General features: G+C 39.2%; 1 protein-coding gene across 3 annotated transcripts in view; it reads left to right on the top strand.

The window, feature by feature from the left end:
• LOC131416895 (protoheme IX farnesyltransferase, mitochondrial) overlaps positions 1-17,510 on the top strand; it is a 279,864-nt gene that overhangs the window by 15,563 nt on the left and 246,791 nt on the right. For all 3 annotated transcript variants that reach the window (XR_009222648.1, XM_058559679.1, XM_058559680.1), the window contains exon 4: positions 14,130-14,254. Coding sequence is in view for 2 of the 3 variants with exons in the window: in XM_058559679.1 (XP_058415662.1) it covers positions 14,130-14,254 (125 nt within the window). In the remaining variant the exon portion in view is untranslated. The remainder of the gene's footprint in view (positions 1-14,129; positions 14,255-17,510) is intronic.

Below are 17,510 nucleotides of genomic sequence, written 5' to 3'. Positions count from 1 at the left end.
TTATATAGTAGATTTGAGCCCATTATATATACCTATTGTAATGTTATACCTTATATGTTATTTGCTTCTCGTTTTCATTTATTGTTATTTTGATGTACAGACATTAATTTTATGTAATCAAATCTATTAATATTTTTCCTCGTGGTTTCTGGTTTTTGTATCGTGCTTAGGCTCTCACGCACAAAAGATTTGTAAATATTTATATTTTTAATCTTATGTTTTTATGATTTTATATTTTACATTTAAATTTTTTATTTATAGGAATATATTTTGGTCAATGAGATAAGGTGGAGATATACCCAGTTTTTAATGTCGTTAACCGGTGTTGAATGTCATACTCACAAATTTAAGAATTTGTGAAGCTCCACCCCTGGACAAACCTCAATCCCCCTAATCCCAAAAAATTCCGTTAGTATTTTAATTGGAATTTTAACATATTTACAGATCAATTTGGGGTTAAATTGAGATCTTTTCTGTATTACATCATCTTCATTTATCCAAGTCTTCTTTTCTGCCTCTCGAGTTTCCTAGTTTTCTTTAAATAGATTCTGTATGTTTACTGATAAATTATTTTTGGAATATTAAAAATTTTTTTTTTCAGTTGATTCTTTCTTGGGTTTTTCAGTTAGCCAATCAAATAATGATCAGTTTATCTCCTTTTTCATATTTATACCAATTATGTCCTTTTCCAGTATAATTGCCTCTTTGTTATCCTCTCTCCACTTGCTTTCCTCACTGTAATTTTCCACTTCATTCTGAAGGATCCTCTGAGATGTGTTATGGACAGCACTGATTTGATTTTATGTTGTTTACTTTTTATTACGTCTCGTGACTTTTAACATTCTGCTATGGCAGTTTTTGTTTCTGTACATTTTTCTTAATCCACTTTATCTGTTTCATGGGATTTTTCTTTTTTCTACTCATTCATCTGCTATTCATTGAGACCATTATGTCCCAAGTGCATCCTTCAAGGTGTCATGGGTAGAAAGGCGGGGAGAGTGTGGCTGACATAGCTCCTGCCTCACGGGTCCTTCTCTTTATGAGGAGCTTATCGTCTACTAGTTCTGTGGTGCATCTTTTTCGGAAATATATTCAACCTCTTTTTCTTCCATGCTGCCTTTATTTTCTTTTATGTCGTAGAATCTTTTTTATAAGTCTTTCATTGACCCATTTTACCTCTTCATCTTTATCCATTCCTAAACGAAGACAAGACTATTCCAGACAGTAATCAAACCCCCGAAGGAGTGTAGGCTCCAGAAAGACAGGGTGTTTGTCTGTTTGCCCTGTGATGTCCTCCATGCCTGGAGCAGTGTCTGGCACATAGTCGTGCTCATTGGCTGTTGATTGAATGAATGCATGGTTGGATTGTTCTTCATCACCTATCACTTTAACTTGGTGTTGTTGGACTTCTGTTGCATTTTAGGCTAGAGGATGGAGGCTATCAGTTTACATTACTGGTATAACATTCCTGTGGCCTGAAGGAGATGTGGAGGGTGGTACCAGTAAGGGAACTTTTTCTCTAAAAGATTTTTGCAACACATCTTTGAAACTACAATGCCAGTGTCCTGCTTCCCAAGTCTGGATTTTTGTGTAGTCCGCCTCTACTCTCAGCATATAGTATGTGTGCCCAGCCTTTTCTCTGGTGCTACGGCCTGCTGAGCTGGAAGACTACCCCTCTGTGCCAGAGCGTGGTGGCAGTGGGTGTCTTGCTATGCTGGATTAGAGTACTCAGAAACGTTTCTGCTGTGTCTCAGTGAGAATTATCTTATGGCGAGGCTCCGCTTTCTTTTTGGTGTGACCACTTTTCTCTCCCTCTAGCTGGGACGCAGCTGCCTCTACACACTGCTGCTCTGACGGTAAAGAGACTTCGCACAGAGTGGGTCCATCTTGCCCGTGGTCCACCCTGGCCTCTGCTCCTTGCTCCTCACCTCTCCACGTCAGGCTATCCCATCAGATAGCCTTTATTTCCCATATTTATCCATTTCCTTATCATTGATATTGAGGTAATCTAATGTTTTGCTATTCAAATAATGAAAATAGTGTCAGCTCTCAACAACTGTCTTCAATTTTGTCTCATCTGTATTAGATTTAACAAACATTTCTTGAGGGTTTTAGTATCCTGCCTTTATCTAATTTATTGCTGATGTGGGTTTATCTCCAATTTTCATTTTTATTCCATCATTTCAGTTGTTTTGTGGTGGGAGTGGGCCATGTAGATGCTTTAGCCATTGTTCTAATTTAGACGAAAAATATATTTATCTAGGCTATTCTATTTTCTGATGATTTAATTGTTTTAAATTCAGTTTGATGGTAATTGAATTGATCGTAAGTGTAAGATGCTGTGGTAGATGCTAGAGGAATGTAAAGATAAGTTTCACGAGGAGGATACTCATTCTCAAGAAATATTGACAACTTGAAAGAAGAGAAAAACTATGAGCTGAGAATGTGCTCAGCTGCACATGACTGAAAACGTGAAGAACGGTGACCTAAACAAATAAAGGGTTTACTTTTCTCTTATATCGAGGAGTCTGAAATTAGAAGTCTAGAGCTAGTGCTCAAGGATGTTGTCAACATACCTGGTTTCTTCTTTTTGCTCTGTCTTTATTAGCTTTTGGCTTTTGTCCTCAAGACTGCAAGGTGGCTGCACAACCCCATCATCACGTTGTGTTCCAGGCAGAAAGAATGAAGAAAGAGGACAATGTGGAAAGACAGAAACCTCCTTCTAAGACTTTGCCTTTTTATTTGGGAAGGAAAGCTCTTAACAGGAACTTCTCCTTATATCTCATTGGCCAGGACTGTACACCATGACTATCTCCAGCTGCAGGGGAGATTGTAAAGTGAGGCATAATTCATACCTCTATCATTTTAAAAGCCAAAGCATCTAAGATCCAGGCTAGTCAACTCTGTCAGTAGCCCAATTCTCTGTGTCCTCATAGCGCCCAATGGGCTATCTTCACTATGCAATACATCCCCTTCCAGGAAAAGGACGTGAGGCTGCCCACCTCTCCACTACCCAGTTTTCCGAAGAAAGTAAACCAGCACCGTTAGTCTGCCCTGGAACTCCCACTGCACGTGTGCGCCTCTTATGTAGCGTATTTAAGTGAAGACTGATCTGCCAGCTCGCCATTTACTTTTCCAGTAGTGGTTATGGGTATGTACTGATGCGTCAGCAGCTTTTCCCTATCATCTTGAAAATCAAATACACATTTCGAGACTCTGAGTTTGTGTTGGGGAGTTCTCAGTACTGGACTGTGCAACAGAGGAAAGCCAACTAGCCCAAGTATACATCTGCATTAAAAAGGTTTAGGTTGATGGTGAAACTTCAGCTAAACAAGGAAATGAGCCAGATGGCACCATGGAACTCACCTCTCTTTCACTTCTTTGTTGCATTCCAGCAGTCAGTGAGGGCTTTGGCGTGTTGGTTAGTTTTCTTCACCTCCAATTCTACCGTCAACTTAGAGAACTTCACTGTCTTTAGTGGTTCTGAAACTTCATTTGCCATCTGAGATACTTGGAGTGCTTGTTATAGTGCAGATTTCTGGGCCTCATCTCGATAAACTCCTTCACTCTAGGTCAAGGATGGGAATCTGTATTTTAACAGACAGACGTGTGATGGATGGTCCCCAGAATATACTTCGAGCAACTCTTCTTACGTAGAGAACTCATTCAACGTGGTCTTTCCTACCCCCTCTTTACTCTCAGCAAACTGTCTTGCTTCCCATTTCAAACAAAAATAGAGGTTGAAACTCTGCAGCTTCCTGCTAACTCACTTTGTCTGAATTCTCACCTGCCTTTTTTCCCTCCTGCCTGTTTCCTCTCCCTCCCAACCTCCCATCAGTGGACAGCTTCATTAATGTGATTCTGCAAATCCAAGCAGATCTGCCTCCTCCGTGGAGGGTGTGTTATCTGAATCTCTAAGGGGACCAAATGATTGCTTCTCAGCCCTGCAAGTCAGACTTACCCAGGTGCCTAATGATCATTTTGGGGTATTATCAAGGGCTTGGTTTCCAGTTCAAAGTAAAGTATGATAGTATCTCATTTATTAAGATTAAGGAATGAAAGCTTAAAGAAGTGAATTCTAAAAGAATGTTACAAGGTTATCTCTTTAAGTGCTAAAAAAGTTTTGCTCAACTGTTTATTTTGGAAAACCTTTCTAAAATGTATCATAAAGTTTAACTTTACTAATAGCGTTATTTTTTTTAGTGTAAGAAGGGGGGACAGTGAATTTGAAGGTAAAGAATGAGAAGAAGAATGCTATCATATCAGAGTTTTGTAAAAGAACAAAAAATCCAAGGGTGCATTTTTGTCTGTATTTACACTTTGTGATATTTTGTATGTCGGTGAGGAATGAATGTTTATCTGGAGCACTCTCTCACTGTGTGGTTTTTGTGCTTGCTGTGCCTTCTGCCCCTCTCTTACCCTCTTCCCTAGTCACCAGGCTAACTCCTACTTATCCTTCAGTCTGCAACTTTTTTTTTTTTTTTTTTTTTTTTTTTTTTTTGTGAGGAGATCAGCCCTGAGCTAACATCTGCCAATCCTCCTCCTTTTTTTTGCTGAGGAAGACGGCCCTGGGCTAACATCGGTGCCTATCTTCCTCCACTTTATATGGGACGCCGCCACAGCATGGCTTACCAAGCAGTGCGTCGGTGCGCGCCCGGGATCCGAACCAGCGAACCCCGGGCCGCCGCAGCGGAGCGCGCGCACTTAACCGCTTGCGCCACCGGGCCGGCCCCCAGTCTGCAACTTTGACATCAGTTTGTGAAGTCTTCTAGGTTAGGAGCCCTTCTGTATTTTTCACAGCATCCTTGACTTCACCCGCTGAAGCGCCAGGACGCTGTGCTGTAATGCCTGTTGGCGTGTCTGCGTCTTCACTAGTGTGTGAGCGCCAAGAGGGCAGGGACCACATCTGTCTTGTTGACTGTTGCATTCTCGTTGCCTGGCTCTTGCTTTGCACATAATAGGTGCTCAGAAAATAGAAGCTCAATGGAAAAAAAGGAGTATAATGAACTCTGTTGCCACCATCTGAAGAATTTTGAGCAGCTTCGCCTTTTCATTGCAAATAACTAATGAATTGACTGTGCTGTAGTGGTTGAGTGCTTAGTGGTGACTGAGAAGTGATGTGCCTGAACCGGATGGCCGTAGGCTGCTGTGCTTTGTCCTTCTGTCTTTTTTACCGTGTCCCTTTCACCTGTGTCGTCGTGTCCTGAAGTTGGTTATCTGGCACCTTATTCTGTACACAGCATAACTGGGGGATTGAAGGTGGCCCCACTGTGCTTCTCTAAAAGTTCACTGAATTTGTGAAACAGTGAAAACTGCTCAACTAACAATTACTTCTTGCCAAACTCATTTTTCAAAAGATATATTTCCACTTCTTAAAAGTTTGATAGGCACCGGTTTTATGGGGAAAGTTTTTTATTTAATTACCAAAAAAAATGTTGATTGTTAAGTATATTGAGAAATGTTTCTTTATTGAAAAGGAAAAACACTAAAAATAGGACGACAAAGTAGAAAAGCTTAGACGGTTCAAGGGAAAATCGTAATTGAAAGAACAAGCTTAGGATCTCACTCACACAATTAATGTTGCATAATTAACTTAGAGATAAACAGCTTTTATTTATATATTTATTTAACAGGCCTGATAGATATTGCATTTCCCTTTTTTGAATGCTAACTGTAAATGGAAACCAAATGCTTCCTGGTTAATTTGCCTTGGGGACCATACTTAAATATTTTATTTTGGTAACAGTGTTGCCCAGTAAATTTGAAGTTATGAGTTTTAATATGGTCTTAGGATTTTTCGGACCAGCTTTGGTCATTAAATATATGAAAAAAAGAAAGAGGCAAACAGGAAGGCCCCATTCAAGTTCTTAGTTTTGCAGCTGTGTTATTAAAAAATCTGTATAAAAAATCTTATCTCTTAACCAGAAGTGGTTATGGTTTGTAATCAGTTACCCCTGATTGATATCCTTTAATGTGGCTGAGAAAAAAATACCCTGTCTCTCGTCAGTTGACTTTTCTCATCTGAACTTCACAATAAGCATTAGAATTACCACCTTCTTTGATATGTGTTGGTAAGACGACTGTGTTGGGAGGTTCACAGACTGCTGCCAAGCCGTGAAGCCTAAACAACTTGCTTAAATTAGAAATTGAACCATTTGAAGCTTAACATGTTAATAGAAATGAAGAGAAAGGAGGATATCATAAGTATAACTATCAAGTAAAAAAATACATGTTTATTTGAAAATCAGAAAAGACTCAATTCCTGCCTCTTAATTAAGTTATATAATTTTGAACTTTGAGATCAACTAACAGAAACATTCCATTGCTTGGACACACAAACAAAAACACACAAATTTATTAACTGCCTATTCTCTGTCAGCTTTGTACATAGAAGAACTTTAAAGAGAATCCATCTCAGGTTTGTAGGATTTGGATTACAATATTGCATAGTATCTGCTATCAAGGATAATGAGATATAATAGATCACGAGGATAATTTGAAATCTGTGGAGAATCTCAAACTCTCATTTAGCCAGTGGTTTTAATCTTTCTACCAAATCTTTTATCAGAGTTGATAATTATCTAAATTGTTTTATTGGAGTTTTGTTTTCCACTTAATCCTTTTGGGGCCAGTGCTAAAAGATAGTGAGGCATTAAAAGACAGAGATAAAAAGCAGGATGTAGATGATGAGTTTTTTAATATAATCCTTCTAGTTATTTTTAATTGATGATCTCAGAAAGGAAATAAAGGGCCTCCATTATGCTTATGCTCAGAGACCAATAGTTCTCAACATAGTGAGCCTTTTAAAGAAAATCATTCTTGATAAGGCTGCTTCTCCAAGGAAACCTCTTTCCTATTGGAAAAAGCAAAACCTTTCCAGTGGTTCCCTGCTGCTCTGGAAAGCCTCCTGTGAGATTAGAACTAGGGAGTCTGACTCCACTCACACCCCTAGCCCTGCAAAGCCGCGGTGTACAGCTGACCAGTAAAGCCCCCTGTGGCAGAAGCAGAGTATGTGCAGCCGAGCTTCTCCTTCCCCCCCCAGTGTGGGGCTCCCTCCTCTGCGACTCATTGCAATTCCCCTTAAAACCTGGGGTGTAAGAAACAGTATCATGGGCTGTGTGCAGGGAGACAGTGTTGTTTAAGCTTTGCTGGCCTGGTTTGTGGTTTTGTAATCAGCTCAAGGATTGTGTGTGTGTGTGTGTCTTCCCTTCATTTAGTTGAGTTTTCTTCTTCTGAAAATGAGTCTTTGGAGTACTTGCTAAAGAATATCCATACAGCAGAGAGCCAAATGTTGCACATGAACCAGATGACTCGCTTAATTAGACCCTGGATTGAGTTCACTACCATTGATTTGCACGTGGATCTCCATTTATAAAATCAGATATTAATATCTGCCATAGCTTCCTTGCTGTTTGTTTTAGATCAAGGTTCTCCGAAGTTAGTTAGTCGTGGACTTACTTTATCAGTAAAAAAGTTTCAAGTACACAGTATGTATATTTTAATATTTATGCTATTGTACATAAATATGCCATGTATAATGGAAAACTATATAGTTAAATTATTTGTAAATAAAATTCATATAGTCTTACACCAATGTATTATATTCATTTTAAGACACACAGAATACGTGTTTTAAAGGAAAGAATTAATAAGTCAAATATAAGTGAAAGTTCTCATATTTTCTTCCTGTAACCCTAAGTATCCACACCCTACTTTGAAGTGCGGTGTTTCCAAGATTTAAATGAATGTAAAAGCACTTTGGCATTGTCAAGTGCTTCGCCAATGTGAGTTTTGTTTTTATCATTATCATTGTTAGTCCATGTTTATTAAAGGACTCCTCTCGTACTACTCCCCTAGAGCAGCAGAGAGCTGCCTTAGATTATAAGACAGAGGCACATGGAGCTTGTATGAAATGCTTTGTTGTTTCTCAAAGCTCCTTAAGGTACTGCTTTGACATGTTAAGTCTAAGCTTAATGGCCAGAGAAATATATCGTCTAGAACTCTAGGAACCATATTTTAATTATTACCAAGACTGCCACTTATTAAGCCCCTTTTTATTTGCTAGGCACTGTGCTAAGTGCTTTTGTCGTAATGAAAACCTAGTATGTCTCTAAAAGGTGTCGCTCAGCATGGAACAGGACAGGAGCACGGAAGTCAAGGGTGGTTGGTCGCTAGAGACGCATAGCTTGGAGTAGCAGAGACTGTGGGACAGTTATATTTGCATGATTGAAGGGTTGTGCAAAGAGGGAGAAAGTTAATTCAGTGTTGTTCCAGAAGACAGAAATTACATCCATAGGTAGGTATTTCAAGGAAATTGATTTGACTTCATTTGAGAGAGAACCAACAGCTAGAGCTCTTCTCTACAGAAGGTTTCCCCGGGAGAAAGAACTTCCTGTCAGCAGATTCAGAGATAGCATCCATCTGAAATGTTGTAGAAGGGAGTCTTACATCAGGACAGAGATTAGACTAGTTGACCCTAAGTTCCCTTTGACTTTTTAAGATTTTATTATTCTTTTAGATACAGAATTAGGTTTAGCTCCTTTGCTATAATCACTTGTATTTATTCCATAATAAATGGAATAAATAAAGGCCTGTGCCACCGCCTTCAAAACACTTATCTACACCTCTGTTTGTGTTGTTGCCATCCCTCCCAGCTTGTGACTGTTTCAAAATAAAATTTGTTTCAAAAATTATAGACAGCATAAGTAAGAATTCTTCCCTGGGGTAGGAAGGCAGACAAGAGACGGTGTTTGGTAAATCCTGTTAATGATGGGACCTGGAAGAAGGGGGCCTTGGTCAGTCTTAGGTCAGGCCTCATGGTTCAGGAGAGATTGACAGGTGGAGCTCCAGTGGTGCTAACCTTGGACCTAGCAGTCAGGACTGCCTTTGTCACTAAGCACCTTCACAGGCTGCTACTGAGTCTTTTCATGGGAAAGCTTGCGGTTCACTGGCTGGGGGGGATGGGCTGAGTCAGGATCCACTGGGGTGGGAATATTGCTCTCCCTTGAGTCTCCAGAGTCGTCCCTAAGCCTGCAGTGCGGCGCCTCTGGGCCTGTACTGGATGGGTCATGCTTCATTGGCAACATCGATTTTATGTTTATTTGTGAAGGGACAGAATATGAGATTACCAAATAAAATATAATTTCAAGTATTATTAATGAAAGAATATATTACATTCACTTTTAATGAGATCTTGGTGTTGCAAAATGATTCCATGTAATGAATCCCAGGAAATCAATGAAAAGTTTAATTACAGTTGTGGCAGTGCTGTATGAGAATATTGCTTTGGTCAATTTTACTTGTACAATTTATCAATCCTCTCTGCCTTTCTTTCTCTTTCTTTAAATTAATTGCTTTGATGAAGTAAGTATAAATACATTCTTTGTTAGCTTTTGATCTTTTTTAGAAATGTGTTAGAAAATTCAAATTTCCTCCTCTATAATAATAATAATAATAATAGCCTCTATGATTTTTTTGTGTGTATTACCATTTACAATTTATACATTTTTAAATTTGGCAGTATTTGCATTTTGTAAATGTAGTCATTGTTATATCTTACTAAAACATTGTCCTTTTCCCTTTGTCAGTTTTTCGAAAACCACTTTCTCTCTCTTCTCAACTTCTCAGTTGACCCATTAGTCAAAAATTTGATGTGCTTTCTGTATTGTTCGTCACTCAGTCAAGCTCTAAGGTGGATAAAAAGAAAAACAAGATACTTTCTCCTCTGAATTAACAGTTTTGCCTTCATGTAACTATATACCCTTTTTGATTTTAAACAAAGTAAATTTTCTTTTTACAGTGTTTGTATTTTGATAGTTCAATGATTATGGTGCTATCTTGTCCAGTATGGTGGTAATTGATTTTTTTAATTTGTTTGTAAAGCACAATACAAAATGTTAATCTGTATATTTAGAGATATCTAAAGTAGTTCTTTATTTTGGTGACTCTAGATTTTACTAATTGTATATTGAGAAAGTTATTGTGGATTTTCTATGCTTTTTTTTTTTTTTTTCTGCTGAGGAAGATCAGCCCTGAGCTAACACCTATTGCCAATCCTCCTCTTTTTGCTTGAGGAAGAGTGGCCCTGAGCTAATATCTGTGCCCATCTTCCTCTGTTTTATATGTGGGACACGGCCATAGCATGGCTTGATGAGTGGTATAGGTCCATACCTGGGATCCGAACCTCCAAACCCCGGGCCACCAATGCAGAGCACACCAAACTTAACTGCTGCGCCACCAGGCTGGCCCTCTATGCTCTTTTAATTACCATAGTTGTTTATAAGCAGTCTACTTTTGGTTTAAGGTTCAAGGGCTTAAAATAGAATCAAGAATTATTTTGACTGATTAACTCTATGGATAGAAGAAATCTACTTAGTTCATTTGGAGAGGGAAACTTCTGCAGTCTCTTTTCCCTCAAATTCTCCCAGTGACACCATCAACCTTCCTTCTTGGGTGGTAGCATTCTTCTGGTACGACTGATGAGTAGCCTGGATGTGAAGGACTTTTCTTCCAATCCTGGTTTGTCGCTACACACAGGGCAATATGTGAGGCATCACCTAACCCATCTGGAGAGCTGGTGAGTTATGCAAAACAAGATGACTCTCATTCTAGAACGCCAGCCTGTCTATGAGGCTTTGTAGTTTATGGTGTGATAATCTGTAAAGAATGAAAAAGCTTCCTCAGGGAAGGGTGCTATTTGAGTATCCTAAAAGGAGTTTTATTGTTTGCTCTAAACGTGGTGCTCTTCTCCATGTGCACGTTAAGTATGTGCAGGTGTGGCTAAATGGACAATTATAGGAGAAGCTGTTCTTTCTGTGTTGCGCGTGGGTAAAATGTCCTTTCAGATGCACCTGCAACTGCTGTTTTCCAAGCCTGCAATGGCTGGCATTTTCTTTGGGGCACACGTTGTTATAGAATTATAGAGTAAAGATTTCTTCCAGGATGTTTCCTTTGAAATAAGTTTTCTGTCTTTGATTGCTGCCCCTGTGTCCCTGTGGGTTTTTGGTGCTGTTCTGTACTTATGTGAAATTGTTGTGTTGTGACTTGTGGTGCCTTATGTAGGCCAGCGCAGGCTGTGCCCCCGGAGCAGAGGAAGGGAGAGGGGACGGTGCGTGCTTTCTGGCCTAGCAGCACTCCTGGCCTAAGCCAGCCTTTCCTCCTGAATGTGCGCGTCTGTGACTTCTGATCAGCCCCCTCTTTGCCTTCAGCTCATAACTGTCTGCTTGTCTTCTTGTAATCTTTATCCAAACCTGCCTTCTCATTCTTGGGCCTTGCTCTCCTGTTTGCTTAAACCTAGACCTCTCTCCTTGTTTCTGGAGGTCAATCTTGCCCTATGAGATTTGGTTGCACACCACATTTGGGGACCACTGAGTTAAAGGAAGGACCCTTTTGCTAAAATACATTCTCCCTAGAGACTTTTAGTTTAGAAGTACTTCTCCACACGTACTTATGTCATTCATCGTTGCAAATTGCCATCAAACCCTATCAAAGAAATATGGAAATATCAACAAGGCTGTCTCTGGTCTAGATATTAGAGAAGGGGCTTGTCCATATGGTAGAACTATAAAGAGTTTATACATTGCCAATAAGACTAGATTGAAGGACATGCCAACCAATTTGTGGCTGTTAGGAGGAACGACTAGTTTCTCTAGCATTTACTTACTGCTGTCAGTGGCACCTTCCTCTCCTGCATCCTGTGGCCCTTTGCATGCTTATTCGACAACCCTGACACCTCATGCTCCTGATTGTGGTCTCCAAATATTCGTCGTCAGTGCCTGTCATTAATTCCTTTTCCCCCATTTGTCAATTCTGACGTTTTTCATACACTTCTTTCCACCGCACTTGCTGTCCATTGATGATCTCATCTGTCCCTTCGGGCTCAGCCACGGTCTCTAGGCAGGTGACTCCAGGGCTTCCTGCCTCTCTCCTGTCTACCCAGTCTCTTTGCTGAGCTCCAGTTTCATATTTCATCTACTTTTTGTACATTTCTACCTGGCTGTCCCATGGTTCCTCAGAAGCAGCACATTTTCCTAAGACCAGCTAGCTAGATCACCTCTTAACCTTATTTCTGTTAATGTTGTCATTCCTTTCCATGTCACCCAGGTGCAACACTTTATCTTTTATCTTTTTTTTTTATCTTTTGTCATTTTCTTTTGTCTTCCTACCTCTCACAGTTACCAACTCCTAACAATTGTCTAATCAAAATATCCTTTATATCTATTTGGTTCCCACTTTTACTACCTGTATTCACAGTGGATTAATGGTATAGCCCCTCAGATTGTTTCTCTGCAAAACTGTCTGCCCATGTAAATCAGGGTGCTTATTGCTACCAGGCTAAACTCCCAGTAATAGATCACATTCTTGCATTAGACTGTCAATGACTCTCTAATACCAACCAAATGAAATGCAAACTCCTGAACTTGCTATTCTGCAATCTGACAGCCACCACCCTTCCTCTTCTTCCTCCAGTAAGTACTGCTCTATAGTTGGCGCAGTGGTGGCCCTGAATATATAGCAGTGAACTGTCCAGTCAGGGCTCCTGCCTTCACAGAGTTTATATTCCAGTGAGGAGCCAGAGTGTGGTAAGTGCTGTGAAGGAAATTACAGGATGATGTGAGCAAGGGCATAACTGGGGAGGGCCTGCTACAGACGGGATAACAAGGGAAATTCTCCCCAAGAAGGAACATTTAAGATGAAATCTGAAGGATGAGAAGGAACCGGCCATGAGAAGAGGCAGAGGAAACAAGAGTACAAGGATGCTGAGGCAAGAAAGAGCTTGGCATGCTCAAAGAACAAAAGAAGGCCCTCGTGATGGGAGAATAGTGAGTGAGGTAGAGAGAGGTGCAAGATGCACTTATATGGCAGGGGAAGTGGTGTTTTTTATTCCAAGTATAGTATCGGAGTGATATAATCTGTTTACATTTTTAAAATATCATCTGGGAGAAGGACAAGGTGGAAGCAAGGAGACCAGTTAGGGAGGAGGCCCTTGCAGTTGTCCAGGCAAGGTAATGGCTTAGACTAGTCTAGATCAGAGTTTCTTAACCTCAGCACTGTTGACATTTTGGGCCAGAAAATTCTTTGTTATGTGGGGCTGTCCTGTGCACCATAGGATGTTTATAAGCATCCCTGGCCTCTCTCCACTAGAGGAGAGCAGTATCTGCCCCCTCTAGTTGTGACAAACAAAAATGTCTTCAGACTGCCAAATGTGCCATGGCGGGCAGAACCACTCCTGGTTGAGAGCCATTGGACTAGATGGTGGCAATAGAGATGGGTTTGAAATGCATTGTGAGGGTAGAACAGACAGTACTTTGCAACAGATGAGAGGTAGATAAGGATGAGAAAGGAGAGACTCCTAGATGTTTGGTTTAAAAATCGAGGCAGATGGTGTCACATGCACTTTGGACTCTTGAAACTGGTGTTTCTTGCCCCTGTGCCTATTCTTGGATTTATCCAGCCACCTGTAATGTTGCCCACTCCACCATTCTCCTCCTTTTCCTATCTCCCCTCCTGAAGGTCCAGCTTAAATGCCTCTTCCCTTTGTTCTTCTTGGTGGCTGCAGGATTGTCATCCCCCTGTAGTCATCCTCTAACCATCTTCTGGCTCCTGGACCATCATCTGTAATGGGCAAGCCCTCCATGCAGGTTGCCTCGAGCTTGTCACAAAATTGGGACCCTTATTGTTTCATGCCTTGTGTTATAGTTATTGTCATAGTTATAGTTATATGTCTCTCATCTCCCTGTCAAATCAATTCCCTGAGAGCAAGAATGAGACCTTATATACCATTATCCCATACAATGCCTAATGCCCAGCATAGTACCGATTGTGAAGTAGGTATTCAGTAAATGTTTGTTGAATGAATAAGTGAATGAGTGAATCTGGAATAGCCACCTTAATTTTTACTCTTGAGTATAATAGAGTTAAAGGAAAGTTAGCATTTTTCTATAATGAACACATATAATTTTTATAATCAGAAAATTTTTTTGATTTTTTTTTTTAATGAAAGAAGATTAGCCTGTAGTTCGTGTGATTAATGTAATCAGTTGGCTTACGTGGAAGATGGCTTGTTTTTGGCTTTTACGGTCTGGAACCTGCGTGGGTAACGTGACATCTGCTCTGCTTCTGTCTTGCAGCTCTCGTCGTCAGCACCACCTCAGCTGGGTTTGCGTTAGCTCCAGGACCCTTTGACTGGCCCTGTTTCCTGCTTACTTTGGTTGGAACAGGCCTTGCATCCTGTGCTGCCAACTCCATCAATCAGGTCAGTCTGTCGCCTTTCAGCTAGGTCGTGGTATCGTTACTTTTTCCTAGATTGTGGTATTGTCACATTTTAAAAAACCTTCCACAGTCACGTATATAGATGGAGAGGTACTGTGAACTTGTAACACTGTTATATCCTGTAGAAGTCTCTGGGTTACACAACCAGTTCGTGTTTTCTTTGGAGGCGAGTGGTTTTCAGATATGTTCAGGTGATAGAACAATAGTGAATCTGCCTCAAATGACCAGGATTCCTTGGGTTAGAAAAGTGATTTAGAGCCGTCAAACTTTCTTCTCTTATCCATGTCCGGTACATTCCCCTGAGCTTTTCATTATTTTGTGTTATTCTTTCTTTGGTTTGATTTGTTTGCATTTTAAGCCACCACTATAGGAAACAATGTATTTTAAACAAGCATATCTAGTTTTTTTTAAAAAAAATCAGTAATTTAGCATTCAGTGAACTTGGTATATGGAATCAGAATATATAAAAAATTAATTAGCGTTTCTTTTTAATGCGTCTTTTCCCCTCTATGATTTTAAACATCAAAATAATTTTCTAAAATAGTTTTTTCCCCTGCCTGGTCATTGTGGTGTGCCCCAATGTTGTGGCTTTTTCATAAGACCCTGTATGAAACCATCTTGGCTAAAACTTAAGGAAAGTTGTTTTCATCACCAGAACACCCAAGAGGAGCTGGCACAGTTTTAAAACAGGAATTCAAGTTACCAGCAGGAAAACAGCTTGGCTGAGCGGATGTATAAGTTGGTAATCTGCAAAATATGGGAATTTTAATTTGATAATGCCTAAAATCATTTTTTATAATGTATTATCAGCTGTTTGGAAAAGGATCAACCCATTTCTAATAAGGTTTATTTTTTGTTATTATTTTTAATGACAGAATAGTCCTACAGTGAGGTTCAAATAGTCCTGCTGCTTAACCCAAAGTATTGTCCCCTCCATAAACCACAATGCCATCTCTTCCAAGTTGCTCCTTCCTTTTGCTACCCTCTGTATTTCCTGGCTAAGAGAATAATCATGGTTTCACAATGAACATGTTTTTAATGAAAATTTGAATAAAAAGCAATATAAGAGAAATGGATTTATCTGGCTATTTTTCAGAATATTTTTTAGTTATTACTTTTACTTAGTTATAAATCTGGGTCATACGATTAAGCCAGGAACACATTTTAGATTTCAGGCTTCTTTTTTAAATTGAAGAGCTGCATTTATCCTTGAGATACTAACTGCTGTCTCCTGTTTAAATTATATAGATTTAAGTAAAAGATCTAAAATAAAAGTGTGGAGATTCAGAAACAAAAGAAACAACAACAGCAACAACAAACTAATAAACATCAAATGGTTCAGAAATCCCAAAATACTATAAAGGATAATACAGAATCGCCTTGAGTTGGAGCTCCCCTCTGCCCTAAAAAAGGTGGTTCAAGGATTTATCGTGGAAAAACCCCTGTCTCTTGTAGCAAGAAAGTATCTGGAGGGGAAAAATGGAATGATTTACATTTAGACAGAAATTTACAGAAACTGAACATAGACCAAGGTTTTAGAAACTTTAAAAGGACTATGAGTTCAGATGGCTCTTTTATTTCCCAGTCTATAGGAAGTATATTTGCTATAAGGGGTGAGTTAGGTTCTGTCAATTTTAAGCTCCTGAGGAAAACCACAGACTACATGATGGGATTGTTTCTGGTACTGACGAGGTGCCATGTCTGCCTCTTCTGTTACTATTTCCTTCTGCGGTTGCTTTTCCAGGCCTGTCCTGCATCTCACTTGCGCAGCTCTCTTGTCTTGCCTTTGCAACACTTGCACATCCCTCCTCCACGCGTCACTCATGCCCCACAGGCCTCTTCAGTGTTGTGCATGACTTCGGCCCTTAATCAGTACTTGCTGGGCCCAAAATAATTTCTTCTTCTTGTATTCATCGTATTGCTTCCTTCCACTTGTCTCAGGCTCTAATTTCATTTGGAAGCATTACAATACTTAAAAAATCTTAGTGATTCCCGTCATTGTAGAATTACATTGTTATTATGGTATCGATCAGCTTCCCAAATTGCAATATTTTCTAAATAACATGTTGGAAATATTTTAGGTCTAGTGTTGTTAGACCTCTCATAAAATCTCATAACATTAAAATAAAGGAATACGAGACCATTTTCATTAGTGCTTTTAATTAATATAAGTAGAACGAAGATCACTAGGCAACAAAGTTGCCTGTTTTAACTGAGTTTTTGAATAGCAGGTAGATAAAGAAAGAGTCCTTAGCAAAAAGGAAAGCCTTTCTGCTCTTTTTAGGGAATAGGTGTTCAGCTTAAAGAATGCATGTATATGGTTGGTATGTATAAAATTTCTTCAGCCTCTAATAGAGTGCTATGGGAGAAAAAATTTCCTTCTTTCTATGTTTATATGAGGATTCAAATAACATTTCATGTTTTTTTAATACTTTCTTTTAGCTGTTATTAATTTAGTTCTGAATGTTTCTTCTTTGTACTCTACTCCTGTGATCTCTCTGTGAAAGTAGGAAAAATAAAGCTTTGGAAAACAATTCTTACATTTGTTTTAAGGAGAGAAAATGAGATTCAGCTTCTGATTCATGAAGTAGTATCTAAAGCATAAAGAGATAGAAACCACAAACCTAAAATGTAAAAGGAATTACATCCATGTTTTGTAAAATATACACGATTCATTCAAAACCGTAGAGTGGCTTTAAAGCAGGTATGCCTCCAAAGGATGAAAGCAATCCATAAAATGTTTTTAATTTAGCAACTGAAAGATAAAATGTTATAGATGACTTTGACTGATCAAATCTTGAAAAACAAGTGACTAAAAGTGAAAAGGTGAATAAATTCAAGTAGAATGAATAAAGAAATTGAAAAAGATAAGAATTATCAGAAAATTATCATCATAATTATTTTGAGTATTTGACATAATAGATATTGTTATATTAAGAAGCTGTACTGGGGATTATTTTACTTATGTTACATATATATGAATTTTTTTAATAGAGGTTAAGAGTGTATGTCAATAAATCCATTTCTACAGGATAAATTTTGATGGTGGCATAGTGTTCCATTTTATGGACGTGCCACAACTTTCTCAACCAGTTCTCTATTGGTGCAACATTTTGCTTCTGTAAGTAGCACTGCACGCATCTCTAATTGTTTTTAAAGGACAGAATACTGGAACTGAAATTGCTGGGACGAAGTACCAGCCAAAGCAGGTATGAAACTGGTTTAACTTTGGAGTATAT

This window comes from Diceros bicornis, chromosome 18 (assembly GCF_020826845.1).
Source record: "Diceros bicornis minor isolate mBicDic1 chromosome 18, mDicBic1.mat.cur, whole genome shotgun sequence".
In the NCBI taxonomy this organism is placed as follows: domain Eukaryota; kingdom Metazoa; phylum Chordata; class Mammalia; order Perissodactyla; family Rhinocerotidae; genus Diceros; species Diceros bicornis.
This window is presented reverse-complemented; position numbering and strand designations above follow the sequence as displayed.